Raw genomic sequence first — 18,791 nt, forward strand, 5'->3', positions numbered from 1 at the left:
GGCAGCTTTCCAGCCACTCTTCCCCAAGCCTGTAGCGCTGCCTGGGGTGGTTGTGGCCAAAGTGCAGGACCCGGCACTTGGCCTTGTTGAATCTCATACAGTTGGCCTCGGCCCATCGATCCAGCCTGTCCAGGTCCCTCTGCAGAGCCTTCCTACCCTCCAGCAGATCAACACTCCCACCCACCTTGGTGTCGTCTGCAAACTTACTGAGGGTGCACTAACACCCAGTTGTTTCCTAACAACCTATTTATTGTATTGGAAAGGAGAGCCAAGCTGTACATAGCAAATGCTATATTAACAACAAGATACAATGTGCAAATTTAGTAATGTATTCCCAACTTTTAGTTGTTTTAAAGGAAGCTTGTGGAAATTTATTTATCAAACTATAGGTCTTTATCCTGTGCGGTTGATATGCATATATAAATATATGTATGCATCTATTTATATTTATTTGATTAGTTAAACCACTCTAAACTATTTGGATTTTTTCCCACAATGCAAAGATAACAGGATCAGGTCCTGACATGAACTATTACACACGAAAAATGCCCATTTCTTTGAAAATTATTCAGACTTTAGCCACTAAGCCACATACATGGCCTTCCTGCCTTCCGTCCCCCCCTTCTTCCCCTCCCATCCCTTACCCCTCCCCTTTTTCCTTCCTCCTTGCCTTCCTCTAAGCCTTTGCCACATATGCTGACTGGATTTTAGAAACAGGTTTAGAGGGTTTCTAAGGGGCTAGGAGGCAAAATCTTCCAATATGATTCCCATACAAAGAACCATAAATTATCAAATACGTTATTTAACAGCAGATGACATACTCTTATTTCTCTCTAGAAGTAATGTAAGACCTTACAGAATATTACATACATGTAGCTTTACAATCACCAGGTTTTGGGGAGTGGTTTAAAGTGCCTTGTAGTGAAGTTGTACAAGTAGGATGTGCTCTACCATAATTGAAAGTGGGGAAAAACTTGCAGAGGAAAAATGAAATTCATGTGAAACCACTGTGAGAAATAATTGATATATATCAATATGATAAGCCAATGAAGAAAAACATCTCTGTTGCTTTAAATTCAGTGATTTCTGCATAGCTTCCTCTGCTGTGATTTAAACTGTTACATGCATGATAATAAAATCAAGGTGAATTCCAAGGCCATATGATACTGTGCAATACCATTAGAAATGTAAAATTTGTCCAAAAGTTTTACACATGGATATTTCACAATGGAAAACTTTTCTAAACAAAAGAAAGTATATCATTTAACTTCCACAGCCATGGAAATGTATACCTTCAAGATGAGTACATAGAACACAAATCTAATGATTCTTACATATCAATTAATGTAAAATAAATTAACGTTTTATTGGAGAGTGAAATGAACATCCTAGACTGATATTCTCCAAGAATGCCTATTCCTCAGCTCAGTTGTCCTGGAAAACATTAAACAATGAGATGCAGTACACAAGAACTATCAAAAGGGAGCACTTTTGAGCCACTGAAACCACATGTACAATAGGCTGAAAACCACAGTCTCCTAGCTGCAGACAATGATACTATCTCAGGTATTTTATGTGCTAAAACGATCATTAAAAATTAAGCACCACATATAAGCTGCCATTTAGAATATTAATTTACCTTTACTAATCATCTTTTTAACTTGAGGCTAAAAGAGTTCACTTACCATTCGGATACTCAGGCTTAGTCCATGAGATGTTAAAGGAGTCAGATGAATATGACTGGGCTTTTGGAGCGGGAACACCTTCTGGTGTACTCTCATCTGTTATAGCTGTGCTAGCTTCGCTTATTGAACATCCACCTCCAGTGCAAGCCTTAAAAATATGAATCAAAACAAATAAACATATTTCAATGTAATACCAATAATTTTAGCAATGATTTTTGTAAAGTTTTATGATTTTTACATATCTAAACTCAGTAAGTCTGTGCTTTTCATAGAAGATAGTTTTCTTAGCATAGATTTGTTTACTTCTTTTCTTAAACAACAAGATGTGTTACTCATGATACTTAGTTTTTAGGTATAATATAGCTAAAACATTGTATTAATGTTTGACTTGCAGCATTTTGCATTTTTCTGTGAGTCATAATCACAATTAGATTTCCACTGCTTTTGCAGCTGCAGTTAAAGAAAATTACAGTACAATATATATCATTTACAGTGCAAAACTCTTCTGGAATTGACTGAAAAGCTCTCAAAAGTTCCAGACAGAATATACTGACCAACCTGCAATGCACTTAAAAAAATATCTTGATGAATAGTCATTGAGAAAAAAATGCATTCAGACAGTCCTGCACTTCATGACAGCACACAGAGTGGTGTGCAGATGCAATTAAAATAGTGAAAACCCACTCTATTATAAATCAATATGTAACAATTATTATTACATGTTTATGGATAACAAAGTCAAATCATTTGTATTTCAGTTACCAGAGAAGAAAAGATTGATTACACGATTTTTACATTTTCCTTGATTATGAAACGACACAATGTGCAAGAAAATGTGCATATCACCCCATATAACAGGCTTTAAAAGTTTTACATGCACAAACATAAGACTACACAGCTATCGTCCTTATGTGTGCTGGTTTTCCAATCACTTGCACTAAGATCAATGACAAGAGACAGGAGTTCTTAGGGAAGTTAAAAAAATATACAAGAATATATAAACTCTGTACTGGATTTAAAGATTTTTGGTTTAGCTTATTGGTTATTTTTAATTTTATTGTTTAGCAATAAAATAAATCAAAACCTGAATTCAACAAAGATTCAGATTCAGACATACTCTTAAGTAAAACTTGTGGGATCACCTGTGTTTTTAGGAGTTGCCCATGTGCTGAAGTGCACAAGCAGCCTACTCTGGATCATCAGCACATAAAGGAAAAATAACTTTGCTGTCCAGATCTCCAGGAATAAAATGTTTCTCTCAATCTAGTATATTTCATTTGAAAGGTTTAGCTTCAGTTTCCCACTTCTCAGTGTGTTTCAAATCAGAAAGCAGTCGACATACTTCCTACCCCACTCCAAAAGTGTATACTAGCCCCATGGGTAAAAATAATAACTGTTCGTAAATGAGGCTATTTTATACACCAAGATTGTTTTGATTTCACTGGAAATTACACTCCCAACACAACTACGGAATGACTCCCTGTGTTCAGTCTAGGCTATCAAATAAAGATGAAAGAATGCAACCTTAGTTTTGGGAACATCCAAAAATAGCATTTACTTTAAACATGATAGTATTTTTTAAAAGTCAGCTTAGACAGATGCTCAGATACCTGTTAGCATTTTGATAAGGAAAATATTTTAAAACATCATCCTTCCAGCAAAGGCAGATTATTCTTCAAATGAATCCACTTCTACTGGCTTCATGAAGAAGCCAAAAAGACCAGCTCTGGAAGACCTCTTCCTCGTACATTCCTACTGCCTTGCTAAACAAGTTCCACAGAGCCTTCCTCAGCAGTGGAGGGCTTTTTCATTCAAGGGCTTGGTAACAGCAGCCTTCCCGTTCATTTATTTCTTGAATTTCATGAAGCTCGATTTTTGTATCTCTGAGATGTGCTGGGGTATGAAGTTTCTGATTCTTCTAATGAAAATCAGTAAAAGAAAGCTCATCTGTATTTTAAATCGTGGTATTTTAGATTTGTGCATCCAAATGGACTGGACATTGCTGGGACTCTGTCAATCACATCCAGTGATGCTCAAATCCATGAAATCCTACACCCAGATCGAGCCCCATTGTGCCATTCTGAACTTCACTGAGAAACAGATTTGAGGCAAAATTTGCAAAAATACCGAAGTGTCTAGAGAGCCTAGGGAGAGATACAAACCACATAACAAGACACCATACAGTGATGCTCCAGCTAGCACCTGAGCTAGCTTATCCACACAACACAGCCGTGAAGAGATATTAGCTTAACAGTTAAATCACAAAAGCACTCAAGTCATATAAATGGGTGTGCCACCCCAGCTACTAAATGCAGTCTTTCAGCTTTTCATCTGCTTTCAGGTTGGCCTGGCTCACACCCATCCAGCGTAGAGCATGAACAGAGCAAAAGCAAGTTCCTTTGCACTAATCCATGGAGACATGACTTTAAGACTTCTCAGCTGACTTTCGGAAAGAAGCATTAGATTTGCTTATAAAAGCTGTTGCACTCATTTACGAATACACTTGCTACCTATTAAATGGCAGTAATCAATTGTGAAAATTGGTAACAGTATACAAAGATAAATATTTTGTTAACTCTATTTCATGTACTTATATTAACCTTGTCATACAAAAGTTAAAGCCAGCAGCTTTAACTGAGGTGCTGTAAGTTCTGCTGATGAGGATCCTCACTCCTGTGTTCAAAGCTGCAACTTTTGATAACTCAACTTCCAATTTCCCACATAAACCAAAACCAGTTTTTGCATGGATACAAAACAAAATTAATATTACCTGTGAAACAAGGAAAAGAAAAAGGTTCTAGCTGATAGAAATATTTCATTCTAAGCAAAAAACCAGGAAGCATTTAATTAAGTTTCCAGTGTTGAAGGTATGCTATTGTTGTTTTTACTTTAAAGTTTTATTAAAATTCAGATTAAATTATATGTGAAACACTAAATATTTCAATTTCTTTCCAGGTGTGAGTGGTTGATTTGTTTTCTGGGGTTTTTGTTTTTTCATCAAGTGTAACATTTGGCCACGTTTAAGCTTCATAACTTGTAAATCTCTAATACTACATTCTTCTCAAACTAGTCTGACAAGTTCTAAATGGGTTCAAATGTTTTAAGAAAGATATCACCTCAAAGTTATTGGACACTTCATGCACTTTTAGACCTGCCATTTTCAAAGCTGCAAGGACATTTAGATCTTCTAACCTGCCTATCACAGACCATTGCATTTTATCCAGGTAAATCTGGTTATCTTCATCACCAGAAGCAATGATCTTTTCTTACTTCTGGTTACTACTGATGCAACACAAACATATAAAAAAAAAAAATCAAAAAAACCCCAAAGAAATGAGAAATAAAATGTAAAGATCAAAGGTTCCTAAAAATGTATTCAGTAACTTCTAGAAAAGCTGTACATATTAATGAAGTAAAAACAAAGTCCACACAACACTTTTTTGTTTTAACCATATCCCAAGGCAGAGCCACCAAAAGCAGCAGTCCCAGTTGCTCTCCAGATCCTAGCGGTTAATTCTCCCCTGATCCTCTCTCCTTGTGCCCCCCCGTGCACAGGAGCTGGGCAGGAGCAGAGAAGAGGTGTGGGACAGTGAAGGCCAGCACAAATTCTTTTGGTAGTCCCACTTGCTTATAAAGGCATAAAATGCTTGTTGAAGTACTGCCTTCGTTTTGGACATGGTGCTATTTTATACGTTATGCAATTTACTATGCTGAAATACCTAGGCACAAATGAATTAATTTCCACATGAATCTAAGCTTTAATTAGACTGAATATCCTTGCTTTTTCAAGTTCAAGTCAAATCCTTATCATTACCTGAAGGTAGTTTATTTTTTGTGGTATAATATTTAGAACATTCAAGAGCATGTTAAGAAAAAATGAATGCATACCCAGTCTACATAAATGTAAATTTATTCATAATCAAGAACAGAATATTCTCCTATGGCATTTATCAAAGCAAATATCCTTATATAGGTATTGTTATAAAATGAACAGTGTGCTTAAAACAAGGGACAATCCCATGCTTTTATGCACATATTTTCACGTTTGTTGGTGAGCTGAAGCCATTTTATTTCATCACAAAATAAAACCAATTATAAAGAAATGCAATGAAAACACCAAGGTCTTTTAAAATGTTGTCAATAAACAAACTGCTATCTTACACTGAACTCTTTTCCTCTCTGCTATTTACTTCTACATTTTCAAATACATTCAACATTTTCTCGTAAGTTGGGGGCAGGAGACAATTTTTAAGTCTTTCATGTATTTCTGGTCAATTCTCTATTAGTTATCATCCAACTTATCCTTGAAGAAAACCTGTATTTAAATTACATACACATTTTTTGAGGGCCTGTTTTGAAACAAAACACCTACTGTTGTTCAGCATGGCTCATCCACCTTAGTTTCAGAAAGAAGAAGTTAAACAATGTGGACGCATGAACCATTAAGTATTTAAGACGTTAACAAAATCAGAATCATTTTCACCATTTTACACCTCTACTACACATCTTTAAAACTTACAGCTAGTTTTATGAGGTATTCAGTACCCGGGAAAAGCTGCTGAATAGTAAAATCCAGAAAAAGTTCTGTGCTGTTATAGATTACATTCCACTTTGTAAAATTCTGCTCATTGTTGGCAATATAAATTATATAGCGATCTAGGATTCCATTTACTTCTACTGGTTCTTTCCATCTGCAAATAAAAACAAAATATGATTAAGACCAGCAAAGATTCAGACCGTACTGAAAAATGTAAGGCTTTGTTTAGGGGACTTTGTGGGGTTTATTTTAAGAATTTAACAACATAGTTTTGCAACCATAAAAATAAATCTAAGGCATACCTCTAATGCAGTATTTGTACTCAAAAGATAAATGATTACAGTAACACACAAAGCAGGGGCTACAAAATGGGCATATCACCAGAACATTTCCTGCACTGAAGTTTGCAGAGGCTATGCCCATATGTAGGTTATACTGATTGCGTAAAGACAAAATGGAAATTAAGTTGGCAAGTGATAATCAGAAGGTTCACAGAACCACTAAACTAATCACTTCTATGCATTTAATCATAATAAATTTAATTTTATGTCACAAACCCTTCCCCTGATTGAACTCACTGGAATTCTTGAATAAACTGATGCACTATTGTGTTGTCAGGAAAGAAGAAATCCTTACTTACTGTACATATATTGTTCTAGAATCCAAAACCGTCAGGACCGGGGCATCTACGTGAGATGGTGGCAGCTGTGCTGTAAACAAGGTGACCTGGGAACTGTTTGTACAGCCAGCAAGCGTGCATGCAGTGAGCAGAAACTGGTGTGGCGTAAAAACTGCTAAATCTAGGGCAAAAAAGGAATATGAATTTACTTTGCACATTAATTTTACTTTGTTTTTCTGTAACTTTCAGAGGGTAGTGAATTCAGAAAATTAAGAGGAAGAGGGACCTGTATCTCTTAAATGTTTCAGATTTGTCCCAGAGGAGTGAATAGGCACTGGCTGTTTAATAGCAAATAACTGCAAATTTTGACTACAAATAGATATACGGAGCGGGCTTTTGCTGAGATGACCCCATTGTACAGTACATTTAAACTAGAACGTACACCGCCCAAACAAAACAAAGATGTTAGCCTCTTAGGTGCTAAATACTATATCAATTTGCTACAGTGGCAAGTGAACACCTTTAAGATGACTAAATCAAATCAAATTAATGGAAAAACAAGTACAGGTTCATTAATGCAGCCAGATTATATTTTTTTTAAAAATGTGCTGTATGATACATGAATGTCAAGCATCAATACATACAATGATTCATTCCATGCAGGTTTCACTATAAGCATGAACACAAAGGAAGCTCACTGTTGCCACCACTTATACTGGTCTGTTCTCTCTTTGCCTGTTTGTCTTCAGCTGCATGAACACCAAACATTTGTAAAATATATTTCAGTAAAGACAACCTGTCTAATGCTATAGCAAAACAACTTTAAATGGTTATTTATTATGAAGCTATCCTGAGTTTCAATTTTTGCAGAAAATGGTGAATAAAATGTAGCATCTTTGCTGAATAAATATTCTAAAAGGTCTTTAGCTTCATATATTCTTCCCCATACTAATAAAGGAATGTTTGTCAGAAAAATTATAGTAGGAAAGTAATGCAGACATTTTTCTAATATTTTTCTTTTTTTTTTTTATTAAAATACAAATCACAGACTTTAATGAGCAAATTGTTTAAGAAGGAATTTACAATTGAGGTTTTGGCAACAGTATAAGGTATACAAGTAAAATGCATATGTTATAGATACACATTTTTGGTATGGCAGAAAAGTTCTGGGTTTTTGCAAGACATAACAAATGCTAGTGTTTTCAGAGCCAAATAGTATCAAACTATCATTTTGTACGAAAATACTTGTGAGCACAAATTCAAAAATTGCAACTGGATGACAAATATATCACTAAAGCAGAAATGTTGTAGACCCAACTTCTTTCTCATTAGTTTTCTCCTCATATAATGTCTCCAGTTCCTGCTGCAATGGAATTCCTTCTGATTTACTCCACTCTGTATGAGGAAAGAATGAACTCATGCATTTTTATTGAAAATGCAATATCACTCAGTGGTATTGTTCTATGGAGCACATGGCAAAGTGTGAGTTAAAAAAAAATGCCGTAACTAAAAAAAAAATCATCAAGTGAATGCCTGTAACACAGTGACATGTTTAATCAACATAATGGGGCTGATTCTACCAGGGTTAAGCAGTGCTTATGTGGGTGAGAGGGGGAAAGCACACTCCAGAGCAGGTGCTCAAGCTGGCTCAGCAAGCAGAGAAAGTAAACTCTACATACTGCACCGATTGTATTGCCCTCATTAGTGTACACCTTCCTGGATCCCTTGTTCTTGCAGCTGTCATCAGAGAAGCCACAAAAAGTACAGATGGAGATGGAAGTCTGTGAGACAAGTATCAGATACTCCATGTTCTGGGTGGGCAAACAAGCGACCAGAAGGATTTTACTTCTAGCAATCCTAAAATGAACAGCTGAAAGCAATCCATGGCACCTATTTAATTCATATCCTTGTAAACGGTGAACACACGTTCTTCTCTCTAAGTTGAAACTCTATTGCGAGGCTTCACTTAGCAGTGTGAATATAACACAAGGGAAGGGAGAAGAGAAAAAGAAAGTGGATTTCTCCTTTTCCATTTGTTTATGGTGGATCACTGTTTTCCTTGTACACAGATTTGTGATGGGGGTTGGGGAGGGGTATTTTTCTCTCCTTTAAGGAAAATTCCTCATCAAGGAACTGCTTTTTTTAAAAAGGTAGCTTGTACTGAAACCCTGATTTGATGCACACTGTAGCTGATGAGACTACTTGCATGCATAAGAGTTTCTGGAAATAGCTAGCTAAATTTGAAGAGGGAGGAACTTTTTCAAGGATGAAGAGCATGGAAGATGGAAAAATATTTTATTTCCCTCCCTGAAAAAAACAAGTGACTATAAGTTACTATGTGTGTCTCAGTGCCTGGAATGGAAAAAGCAAAAAGACAAGACAGGGAAACATGCAAAGTTTAAAAACAGGAATAACAAGGAATGGAAACACAGGGCATATGAGCAGCAAGATCCTTTAGGATCAACTGATAAGCATACTGAGAGGGGAGGGAAGTAGAAAAAAGCAACATGTCACCAGGATCAAAGGAAATCTTTGTTCCTCATCTTGGTTTAATAATGCCAATGTATTTTGACTTATAAATGCCGAATAGAAAGTTTCAATGGAATCCGAAAGATTTTGGTGGGATAAAAGCTAAAAAGACAAATTACGTTAGTGGGAGCAGGAGAAGAAAATACAGAAATTAGAGACTTAGGAATGTCACTCAAAGCATGAGCTTTGCAGTCAACGAAAAACTCTCCACAGACTTCATCAAGGTTTGGATAAGTCCGCAAATATAATGTACGTAGTATTTCTAAAAGGTTAGAACCAGAAACTGACAAACTGAACAATAAAAATCATATTACATCATAATTGATTCAATTATTTGTCACAATCTGATTTGGCAGGTATTTTCCTATTTAAAGTTCAAAGTGTTTCATAATGGATCAATGGATTCAGACAACTACAGATACAAACATGAATCTGAATGAGGAGGGAGGAGGTTCTTAAAACTACAAAGCCACTGTTTGTCAAGGTCCTCTAGCAACAATGCCTTGTTTTCCATTTGCTTGATTGCATGATTTGCATAAGATCAAACGTAGGCAATTGCGGACATGAAAAACAGATCACTCTCAAACACATTAGAAATGGATCCACAAGCATTTTCCAGAAATGCGTTACAAGAAAATGTACCCCAGTGCGTGGAAAACTCAGTGATTAATGTCAAACAAACTATAATTTACAATATAGGGCATGAATTATATGTTATTTTACAATTGATTTCATGCTGTTGCTGGAAGAATTTCATTGATCTCAATTTAAAAAATGAACCCAATAAGCAGACAATTATTTTCTTTTTAACTCACAGAAAAACTGAAAATTTTTTTCTTAAACATTTGCTTGATCAGGTTATATTCCTGTGTGTTCCACAATTCCAGTCCCCTGTGTTACTTTAAAATAATATCAAATGCTTCTTATTGCAATTTTCCAATAACTACTCTCTTAAATCACTTATTTCTTACCAAAGCAAAGCTAAACTTAAAAATTATAGAGGTTTACTAAGAAAAACCTAAATTCAGGATTTGGTCTTGTACTCGTTTCTGGACTCAGAAGGGCAAAGAAAAAAGAGACTTTCTTGGGGGTAAGGTTTCCCTCAAATAATCCTATTAAGGTAGCAGGTAGCCAGAAGAATTCTGCATTTTTCATGTCAAAACCAGAACAAAAGAAGAAAACTAAAATACAACTCCACGTATCTGTTTTAAAACCATTACTTACTTTCCCCAAAGAAAAAGGCCGGGGGGAGGGAGGGAGAGGCCCAGGGAGAGAAGGGATCAACCTGCCTTTTCATCTCTTTGACCTCAGAGGCAATACAAACAAACTGAATTCTTTTCTAACTCATATGTCAGCAAGAGAATTGCTAACTATAGTGGCTATCGTTAAAATTGACGTTTGCATACCACTATATTTATTATATATGTGGTATATGTGGAACTTCCCGCACTAACCAAGGCAACTATCTTAAATATCATGGTAAATCTGACTATAGTGGTTGGTATATATCCAGTTTCTAATAACCACCAGCATAAGTCCTGATAGCACAATCAATGCATGAGACAGAAAGAATAAAGAATGACCCTGTTTGCATGGTCAATAAGAACACTCACTTTGCTTTGATCAAATTTAATGGGTAGTCATTGAAAGATAATATGCAACACTATAGTGCTACTTTTAGCATGGAATTTGAGAGATGTTACTATGACAGAGAAGAAAAACATAGTTAGTAGAGTAAAAAAAAACAAACCCACCAACTCCGAAATCAGAGATTTAAGAACTTGACTCAAAACATGAGCTTTACCATCAAGATGTCAGAGTACATCACAGTTCAAAATAGCACAGTAGTAATGTCTAAAATGTTTTAATTTATCTGTAACATGCAGCATTCTGTATTGAGGTTTACAGCAAGAGAGTCACATACCCTTCTTTCCTCCCCTCTTCCACCCTATTTCCACTCTCCCTGCTTTCAGGCAGCTATTGTAAGGACCAGAAATGGCAATGTCCTGTCTTGGTGAGCGCTCAGTTGAAACGTGACTTGCGTAAGGAACCCCACATAGTTTCTCTCAGGAAAATAATTGAGACAATAGCTATCCCATTGCTATATTCAAAGGAAAATAATACAGCAGCACTGTAGCAAGGGATTGTTAGCAGCACAACAAAGAAAACCTGCTGAGAGAGTATGAAGATGAAAAACTTCCAAAGAATTCCAATCACCACGTTGTTTATGTAGGTAGACCGTATGACTACTTCAGCTCATTACTCACATCCTTATTCTGTTCTCTCATCTTCTTTCTCATAGTTTGTTAAATTAACTCACAGTAACTTAATATTTAATTAGAAGGTAAACTCTTTGGGACCATAAATCTGCATCACCAAATACAACGATGTCCCCATCTGATTTTTATGCACTACTAAAAAAAAAAAAGAATCAAATTCATAAAGTAAGTGCCAAGATCACATTATCAGGCTTACTCCATCAGACATCATTAGCAGTTCTTTCCCTTCCACCATTTTCTGAAAGCAAGCAGCAACTCATATATAACTTTTAGTACAGTATATCCTGCTTTCTGTATTTATAAAGCACCGATCACTTAATTATATTGACTCTCAAAGAACCATCACTTATGTACAACCTTCTCTGGGAAGGTATTATACTAATGCTGCATCTTTTTCACAGATCTCCTGTGAACCCCATGCCATACTCATCACTCCCTTGAAAATATTTCAGAAAAACCAGGGCGTCACAAATGATACCACTTGCCTACTTCAGGCAACTCAATCAAGCCCAAGAAAACAGTGTGCTCATGTACCTAATTGTATAAACTAGCAATGAATGGCCTTTCACATGTGGAATTGGCCCATTAATTGAAGAAAACAGCTAGCTTCCAAGATAGCAGCAAATTCTGCCGGATATTAATTAAGAATGTTCCAGAGTGAGAATTAAAAGAATTTTGTGAAGCCACTAAAAACAAGGGCAAGAAATAGAGACAAATAAACTCAGGGTCACAGATAATTATTTTCAGGAAGCACCATAAGCTGTTGTTCTGCTCTCTAGCCAGCAAAGACTTTGACACAATGGCATATGGACGAAACAACTTTGCTTCTAGCTGGCCAACAAATGCTGATGTGTTTTAGAAGCTTTTTGCTCAGCAGTAGATATCGCTGGTTTTCCAAATTACTCATAAAGGAGTAAATCCTCATTCCATTTGAGATTTATATGTTTCAGAAGAGTTCAGGAAAGGTACAACTTCCAGGCCCCATCTGAGGAATTAAAAAGCATAGCATAAAACCATGTATCATATGGGAGCACCAAAAACATGACAGTCATATGTTGGACTGTGTAAAAAAGTTATAGTCAAGAAGAAAAACCCTTTGGCACAAATGTGAAACAAAAGGATCTTTAATCATTTCAGTTTGCAATGATTTCAAACAATTAATGAAGTTATTACATGCACATGGTAGAACTACAGTTCCACTTTAGGGAAAGTGGTAGCTCCAAAGTACTTTAATGCTTTTAAATATAATTCTGTTTTAACAGCAAACATTATAAAGTCTATTTGTTTTCACATTTAGTAACAGTGTCTCTTGGTTATGCTCTTACAACCCTTAACTGTTGCACAGAAAACCCTTCTGCCATTTATCAGCCCAAACTCTTGTACTTCTTTGAGCACAAACTCATCCGTCAAATATTATGTTTCATCCTGGCCAATTCACAAGGCCACATTAGCATCCATTCCTGATTACTGTGTTCAATTTTTCCTTTTTTTTTTTTTTTTTTTTTTGGTAAAACTAATAGTTTTAACCTTACCCTAGCAAGGTATACATCTTTTTAATTAAACATTAATATTATTCCTTTGCCATTACGAAAGTTGGCATACAAGGATTCCAGTCCTTTATTTTAAACCCATGTCCCTGAGATAGCTATTATTGGTACATTTTCCAGGCTGTTCTTGCCATCCAGTTAGGACACACTAACTTGAAATCCTAAAGGTACTGAGCTGAAGAAAACTCAAATCATGTGGAGTGCCACATACCACATTGTTTAGAAAAAGTTGAAGGGAAACATCAGAGAAGGACATTTAAACTTCTCTTAATACTTTATCACCGATTAATCTACCTGATTCCTTGTGTGACTCTAAAGACATCTCATGTCACTTACCACAGAAGAATCACGGTGCATGTGTGAACCTCCTTGGAACCCTCCTTCCCCTAACATCCCTAAATTGTTCCCCTGGCCCATCATCATTAGTCACCATCAGAAAAATACAGAGGCATTTTGGGAGGTTTTTTAAAGGCTCCTCTTGCTGCCAAAACAACACATAGCCAGTCAGTGCAAACATTCAGCATCAAATGAACCTATTGAACTTCCAAGTTACATCTTTGTTTATTAGAATTAAAACCATGCACTGTCTCCCTAGTTTACTTCAATTATAACAGCTGGACAAATAAGGTCAGTTTGAAGGTCAGAGGGGGAGAAAGCAGAAACAGGACAGAGCACATTAATTTTTACCAGGCACATGAAGAGAAGTAATTGTGGTCGTACCAATATCACTATCTTAGTTTTATTTCTCTCTCTGTCATTTCCTTGGACATCATATGCCATGACGCAGCCCTACTTTAAGATTTAAATGAAAATTTCCATTCACAAATGCTTCCAATCCAGTCACTGTATTGCTATCAGCTTAAATAGAGGAGAGTTGTTAGTATACATCATAAGAACGATGATCTCTCAGTCAGTGTCGAGCCCAAAGAAGTGAAAAAGGAAAAAAAAATGTTTTGAACATTTTACCTCTGTATTACTTCAGCTTTATGTTCAGAACTGGAAAATATATTTGCACTAGGCAACTACGTTGCAAATTTGAATCTCAGATACCTGCTGCTATAAAACTGGAACTACTCTGGATTCACATTAGTATGACCAAGAACCCCTTGGCTCACTAACAGAAGTACATCCTGTATTCCCAAGTAATTCCGATCTTGCTGCAATGGGAGAAACAAAATTCAGATCCACCTTACATTTGGTGCTGAGTTAATTGTATCAGCTCAAGAGAAGTGCCTGACTGCCACTTTTACAACCCACTGAAGAACACATAGGAATATGCAGCTGTGGTAAGAGAAGCCAGTAAGATGTTAAGTTATATAAGAATATATGATAAGTAATACAGCAACTATTACTATCCATTTTATATAAATCAATAGCACAGTCTCATCTGGAATAGCATATATTACAGAGTGCAGAGATAAAGTCTGTCTGGAAAATGGCAGTGAGAAAGCACAGGCTTACAAACACTCTTAGGAAGAGAGGCTGAAAAAACAACCTGAGAAAAGGAATCAAAGCAGCTGACACATCATACAGGTATATAAGATAGTAAGTGCTACATAGAAAACCAATTAGGACCCTGTGTTCCCATGAACTCCCTTTCAATAATACAGGGAAGAAAAGGACATCCAATAAATTCAGAAAGGGGAATTTTCAGAGAAACTCATCCCACCCAAAATCATGGAACATCTACTGCTGACAAGAAGATTCAGGTTTATCTTTATAAATCAAATTCTGGGGGAGAGATATTAAATATCAACATCATGTTTTTTAAATTATTTTTATAAGCATCACTGTAATTTGCAAATCTGTAGAACAGAGTCCTGCAAGATTTCTATACTTCTTTCTCTGTATCTGAGACTACTTAGAACTCTTCAACACTGTATTTTATTTTAAACTTTTCCTGCCTAAGCAAAGAAAAAGAGGGATGGGAGGAAAGAAATTAATTTCCAAAGAAATATTTTCTTTGACAAAAAGTAAACAATTTTACTAGTAGATTTTTACTTATTAAAATTGAATATGCATACTAAATTGCAAAATACCATTTTAACCCCAAAACAATTGTTTTAATCAAAAAAATATTAAAAAGAAAAAATTCATCAAACAAGCAGAAACTTGAGACAGCACACTCAGACTAGAAATTGGAATCTAAACAAGAAAAATATGACAATGGCTGTTTGAACAGCTATCAGCTAGAGGTTACAGGTTAGTGGTTTATAGGTTATGAGCTTTATTTAGCTATATATGCATTTTACATCCATTATGGGTAACTTGTTCCACCATTTTGTATAGTAGCAGGCATGCAAGATGATTAGAGAACAACTCTCACCATCCAGGCAAGGCATCACATGATTTAAGAGTTTCTGTAGAAGAGATACTATCACCTTCCCAGGACCAGAACAGCTCTGTATATCTGAATTATAGTCAGAGAATAAAGGGTTTTGCTAAAACATTACTGTAGTGCTGGAACAAGGATAGTGGGAGGACTCAGCTTCTGAGCACCATTCCTAAACAAGACAATTTATAGCAAGTTAAATCTGTTGCAAGACTAGAAAAACTGAGCTAGTTTTCAGCTGGCCACAGAATTAGCAGCATAGTAAAATATACTGTACTTCTGCTGCTCTCCGCTGTCCTTACTGGAACAATCAGCCACAGCTGTTGAGTCATTAATATGGTCAACATGTGGTTGGGGAAAATTATTGCGATTTCTTCCCCCCCCCCTTTTTTTTTTTAAGTTTACTTGCTTTATATTTATTTTCAAAACACACACACCAAAAAAAACCCAACCCACAAAACCCTGAAAAGCCCAAAGTTTTTTTCAACTTGACATGTTGCACTACCCAGTTATGTCATGTAGTGTCAGTAATGTCATCAGATAACATAACTGCCACAATCTGATGTGATGCATTAAACCGGGATTACCAGAATAAATCATGTTTGTGGGTACACAGATCACAGGTGCTGCAGTCAGCTGCTCTGTATTATGGCGTATCTATAGGATGTGCAGATTAGGATATAATGTTCAGAGGCTTGTTCTCATTTGTGAAGTGCTTTGCAACCATAACTCAATAGTAAGGAGCCACCAAACAGTTATAATGGCATAAACCATCATCGGGAAAAATACAAACCGATCAGTGCCAGCGATATAAAAGAACGAACACGCATCTGTCCCCAGTCTCATAAATTCAGTGGTTGTTGCAAGCTTTTTCTCTATCCCACATGTACTTTATTAATAACAGTAACTATCATAAATAATAACAATGCAGAGTAGTTTATTTCAAGATGAATGCTGCTCTTATTATCTGTTGAGCCTCGCCCTTATTCCTTACATCCTGTCTATATTCCTCCTGTAAATGGGGAGGGAGAGTGAGTTTAATTCATTGTTTGAAGTTTATGCCCTTTAATTGGCAACAGTGCGCTATGCCAAGTTGTCTATGTAGGCTCCCTGAAATACCTGCATACCTTAACTGCCATGTTAAGCTTCTACAAAGGAGGCATAGAATTTACATTCTACTGCGTGTTATAAATAAGTAATAAGAACAGATTAGAATTATGCATTTACGCCTACTAGTGAGAGTGAGATGCATAATTCACAAGTGGCAAACCCTTAAGAGGCTTTCGTATTTCACCCCAACCCTCTCCCCGCTCCAATCTCTTGTATGTAGAACATAGTGTATTTTTCAGTGCCACTGCTCCACAATTCTTTTTTTTTTTCCAGATAGACTGTTTAGATTTTATAATCACTACTTTTTCTTTCTTGCAGAAAAGCAACAGACACTCTATGTTAGTAGTCATTGTTGGGAATGTATCTGCTTTACGTTACAGTATTGGTGTCATCTTTCTGAGTTTTCTTGTGATACTCAGGGACATGTCTGTAAGAGGCAGATGTTAAATGGCAGTGCTTTAAGAAGGTGCCAGAGTAAACTGAAGTCCTCTACCTAACTTACGAAGAGAATGCAGAACTTGCAACTGAAACTTCCTTACACTTCATGGTTAACGTGATGTACTGCTCCTCTAGTTGAATCTCCTGGAGGAGACGACTCATCTCCATGCCCATTCATGTCCTCAGCTTCTCTGCTGAAGCCTGTAAACTAATACCTGTTGTGACCACAATTTATATGATAGCACACATACGTGCAGAGCCTGTGGCTTTCCCTCACAGCAGTTCTACCTCTAAGAAGCACTCTGTTAACTGGTGATAAGGTGTAGGAGCAAGGAATTATTTTAGTCTGGTTGCTTTAACATTTTTTGGTTCTCTGGCTGGAGTACTACAGTGTTGATTAATGTACCTCCCTAAGAGGCATCACTAGGGAAAGGCTCTTTGGTGGAAGAAGTCATCTTGTAATTTCTCTCAACTGTTTTGAACTTAGTCTGTTTAATTCCCTGGATTTTCCTTTGTCCTGTGTGCAAATATTTTAAATTATGTTCTAGTTCTAACCACCATTTGTTTATTCTGCCTCAATCTCTGCCATGCAACTTCTTTTCATAGTTAAGCTAACACTTGTACCTCTCTTTTTCTGGTAGCATTTATTTATTTATTTATTTATTTATTTATTCTTTTTATTTTTTTAAGTGTACCGACTTCAATTTTGAGTTTTCCTTGACTAGCTTTCTATGTACTTTATCTCTGCCTGCAAACTTAGAAGGACTTCAATTATGCATGTATTTTAACTCCCAGTAAAATGTAACAGCTTAAAAATTGTTATATGACATTGCAACAACAGTATTAAATCCCAAGAGCCATATCTCAAAAATTCAAAACACATTAGTTGAAATGCAAACAATACTTTTACCCTAACTTTTAAGAATAGCAAAAGGCACCACAATTATTTTGATACGTAAGAGAGCATTCTTATCCTTGAGCTGATGAAAAGGCTAGCACGCCAGCTCATGAGATCATGTGAACATTCTTGTCAATTGGATTAAGTTATTGTTCCTTGATCAGAAAACAAATGACTAACAATATTAAAATTAAGTGATCATAAATAGCTCCAGAGTTGAAGGCAGTATGAAATTCAACTTTCAAAAGGAAGCTATTGACATACTGTACCAACATGGTTTACTTTCCACTATTGATATTTTCCTTCATTTTCTACATTTCTGCTAGAATAGACTGTGGAAATTTTCACCACTTATGAATCCTTTGTATGAACTCACCCAGTCTAGCCAATGATCCTGGAAAGGTAAGCAATGAGGACCCAGAAGCTTTTAATAAGCCAGACTCTCTAGTCACCTCTGAATAACCTTTTCCACTGACTAACAGAGCGGATGCAAAGCTATTCACCCACGGTCCTAACATGGAAGCTTTCAACTGTTGGCAGAGCTGTTTTAGCTGCCCCTACTATCTATTCAGCACTGATTCCAACTCAAATTTGTACCAACTAGAAAAATTTTAAAACAGAAATATCTCCCCCAAGATATTTGTATAAAATTTTATATATTTATGCACCTCTGTTGATGGAAACCACATATGCTCACAGAAAGAACACAGAAACTTATTGATTGAATTGATTAAGTCACAAATTAGAATAAGAAATTGCTAATTATATATTTCCAGATACAGAACACAGGCAGTATATTATCACCAGTGTAAAAATT

General features: G+C 36.1%; 1 protein-coding gene across 1 annotated transcript in view; it reads right to left on the reverse strand.

Annotated features, from left to right (window-relative positions):
* USH2A (Usher syndrome 2A (autosomal recessive, mild)) overlaps positions 1-18,791 on the reverse strand; it is a 401,100-nt gene that overhangs the window by 192,373 nt on the left and 189,936 nt on the right. Inside the window, exons 33-35 of the mRNA XM_009330219.1 lie at positions 6,863-7,022; positions 6,205-6,376; positions 1,686-1,833 (exon numbers count right to left, since the gene is read on the reverse strand). Coding sequence (XP_009328494.1) covers positions 1,686-1,833; positions 6,205-6,376; positions 6,863-7,022 — 480 coding nt within the window. The remainder of the gene's footprint in view (positions 1-1,685; positions 1,834-6,204; positions 6,377-6,862; positions 7,023-18,791) is intronic.

The sequence above is a fragment of the Pygoscelis adeliae genome, unplaced genomic scaffold (assembly GCF_000699105.1).
Source record: "Pygoscelis adeliae isolate BGI_AS28 unplaced genomic scaffold, ASM69910v1 Scaffold308, whole genome shotgun sequence".
NCBI classification, from domain to species: Eukaryota; Metazoa; Chordata; class Aves; order Sphenisciformes; family Spheniscidae; genus Pygoscelis; species Pygoscelis adeliae.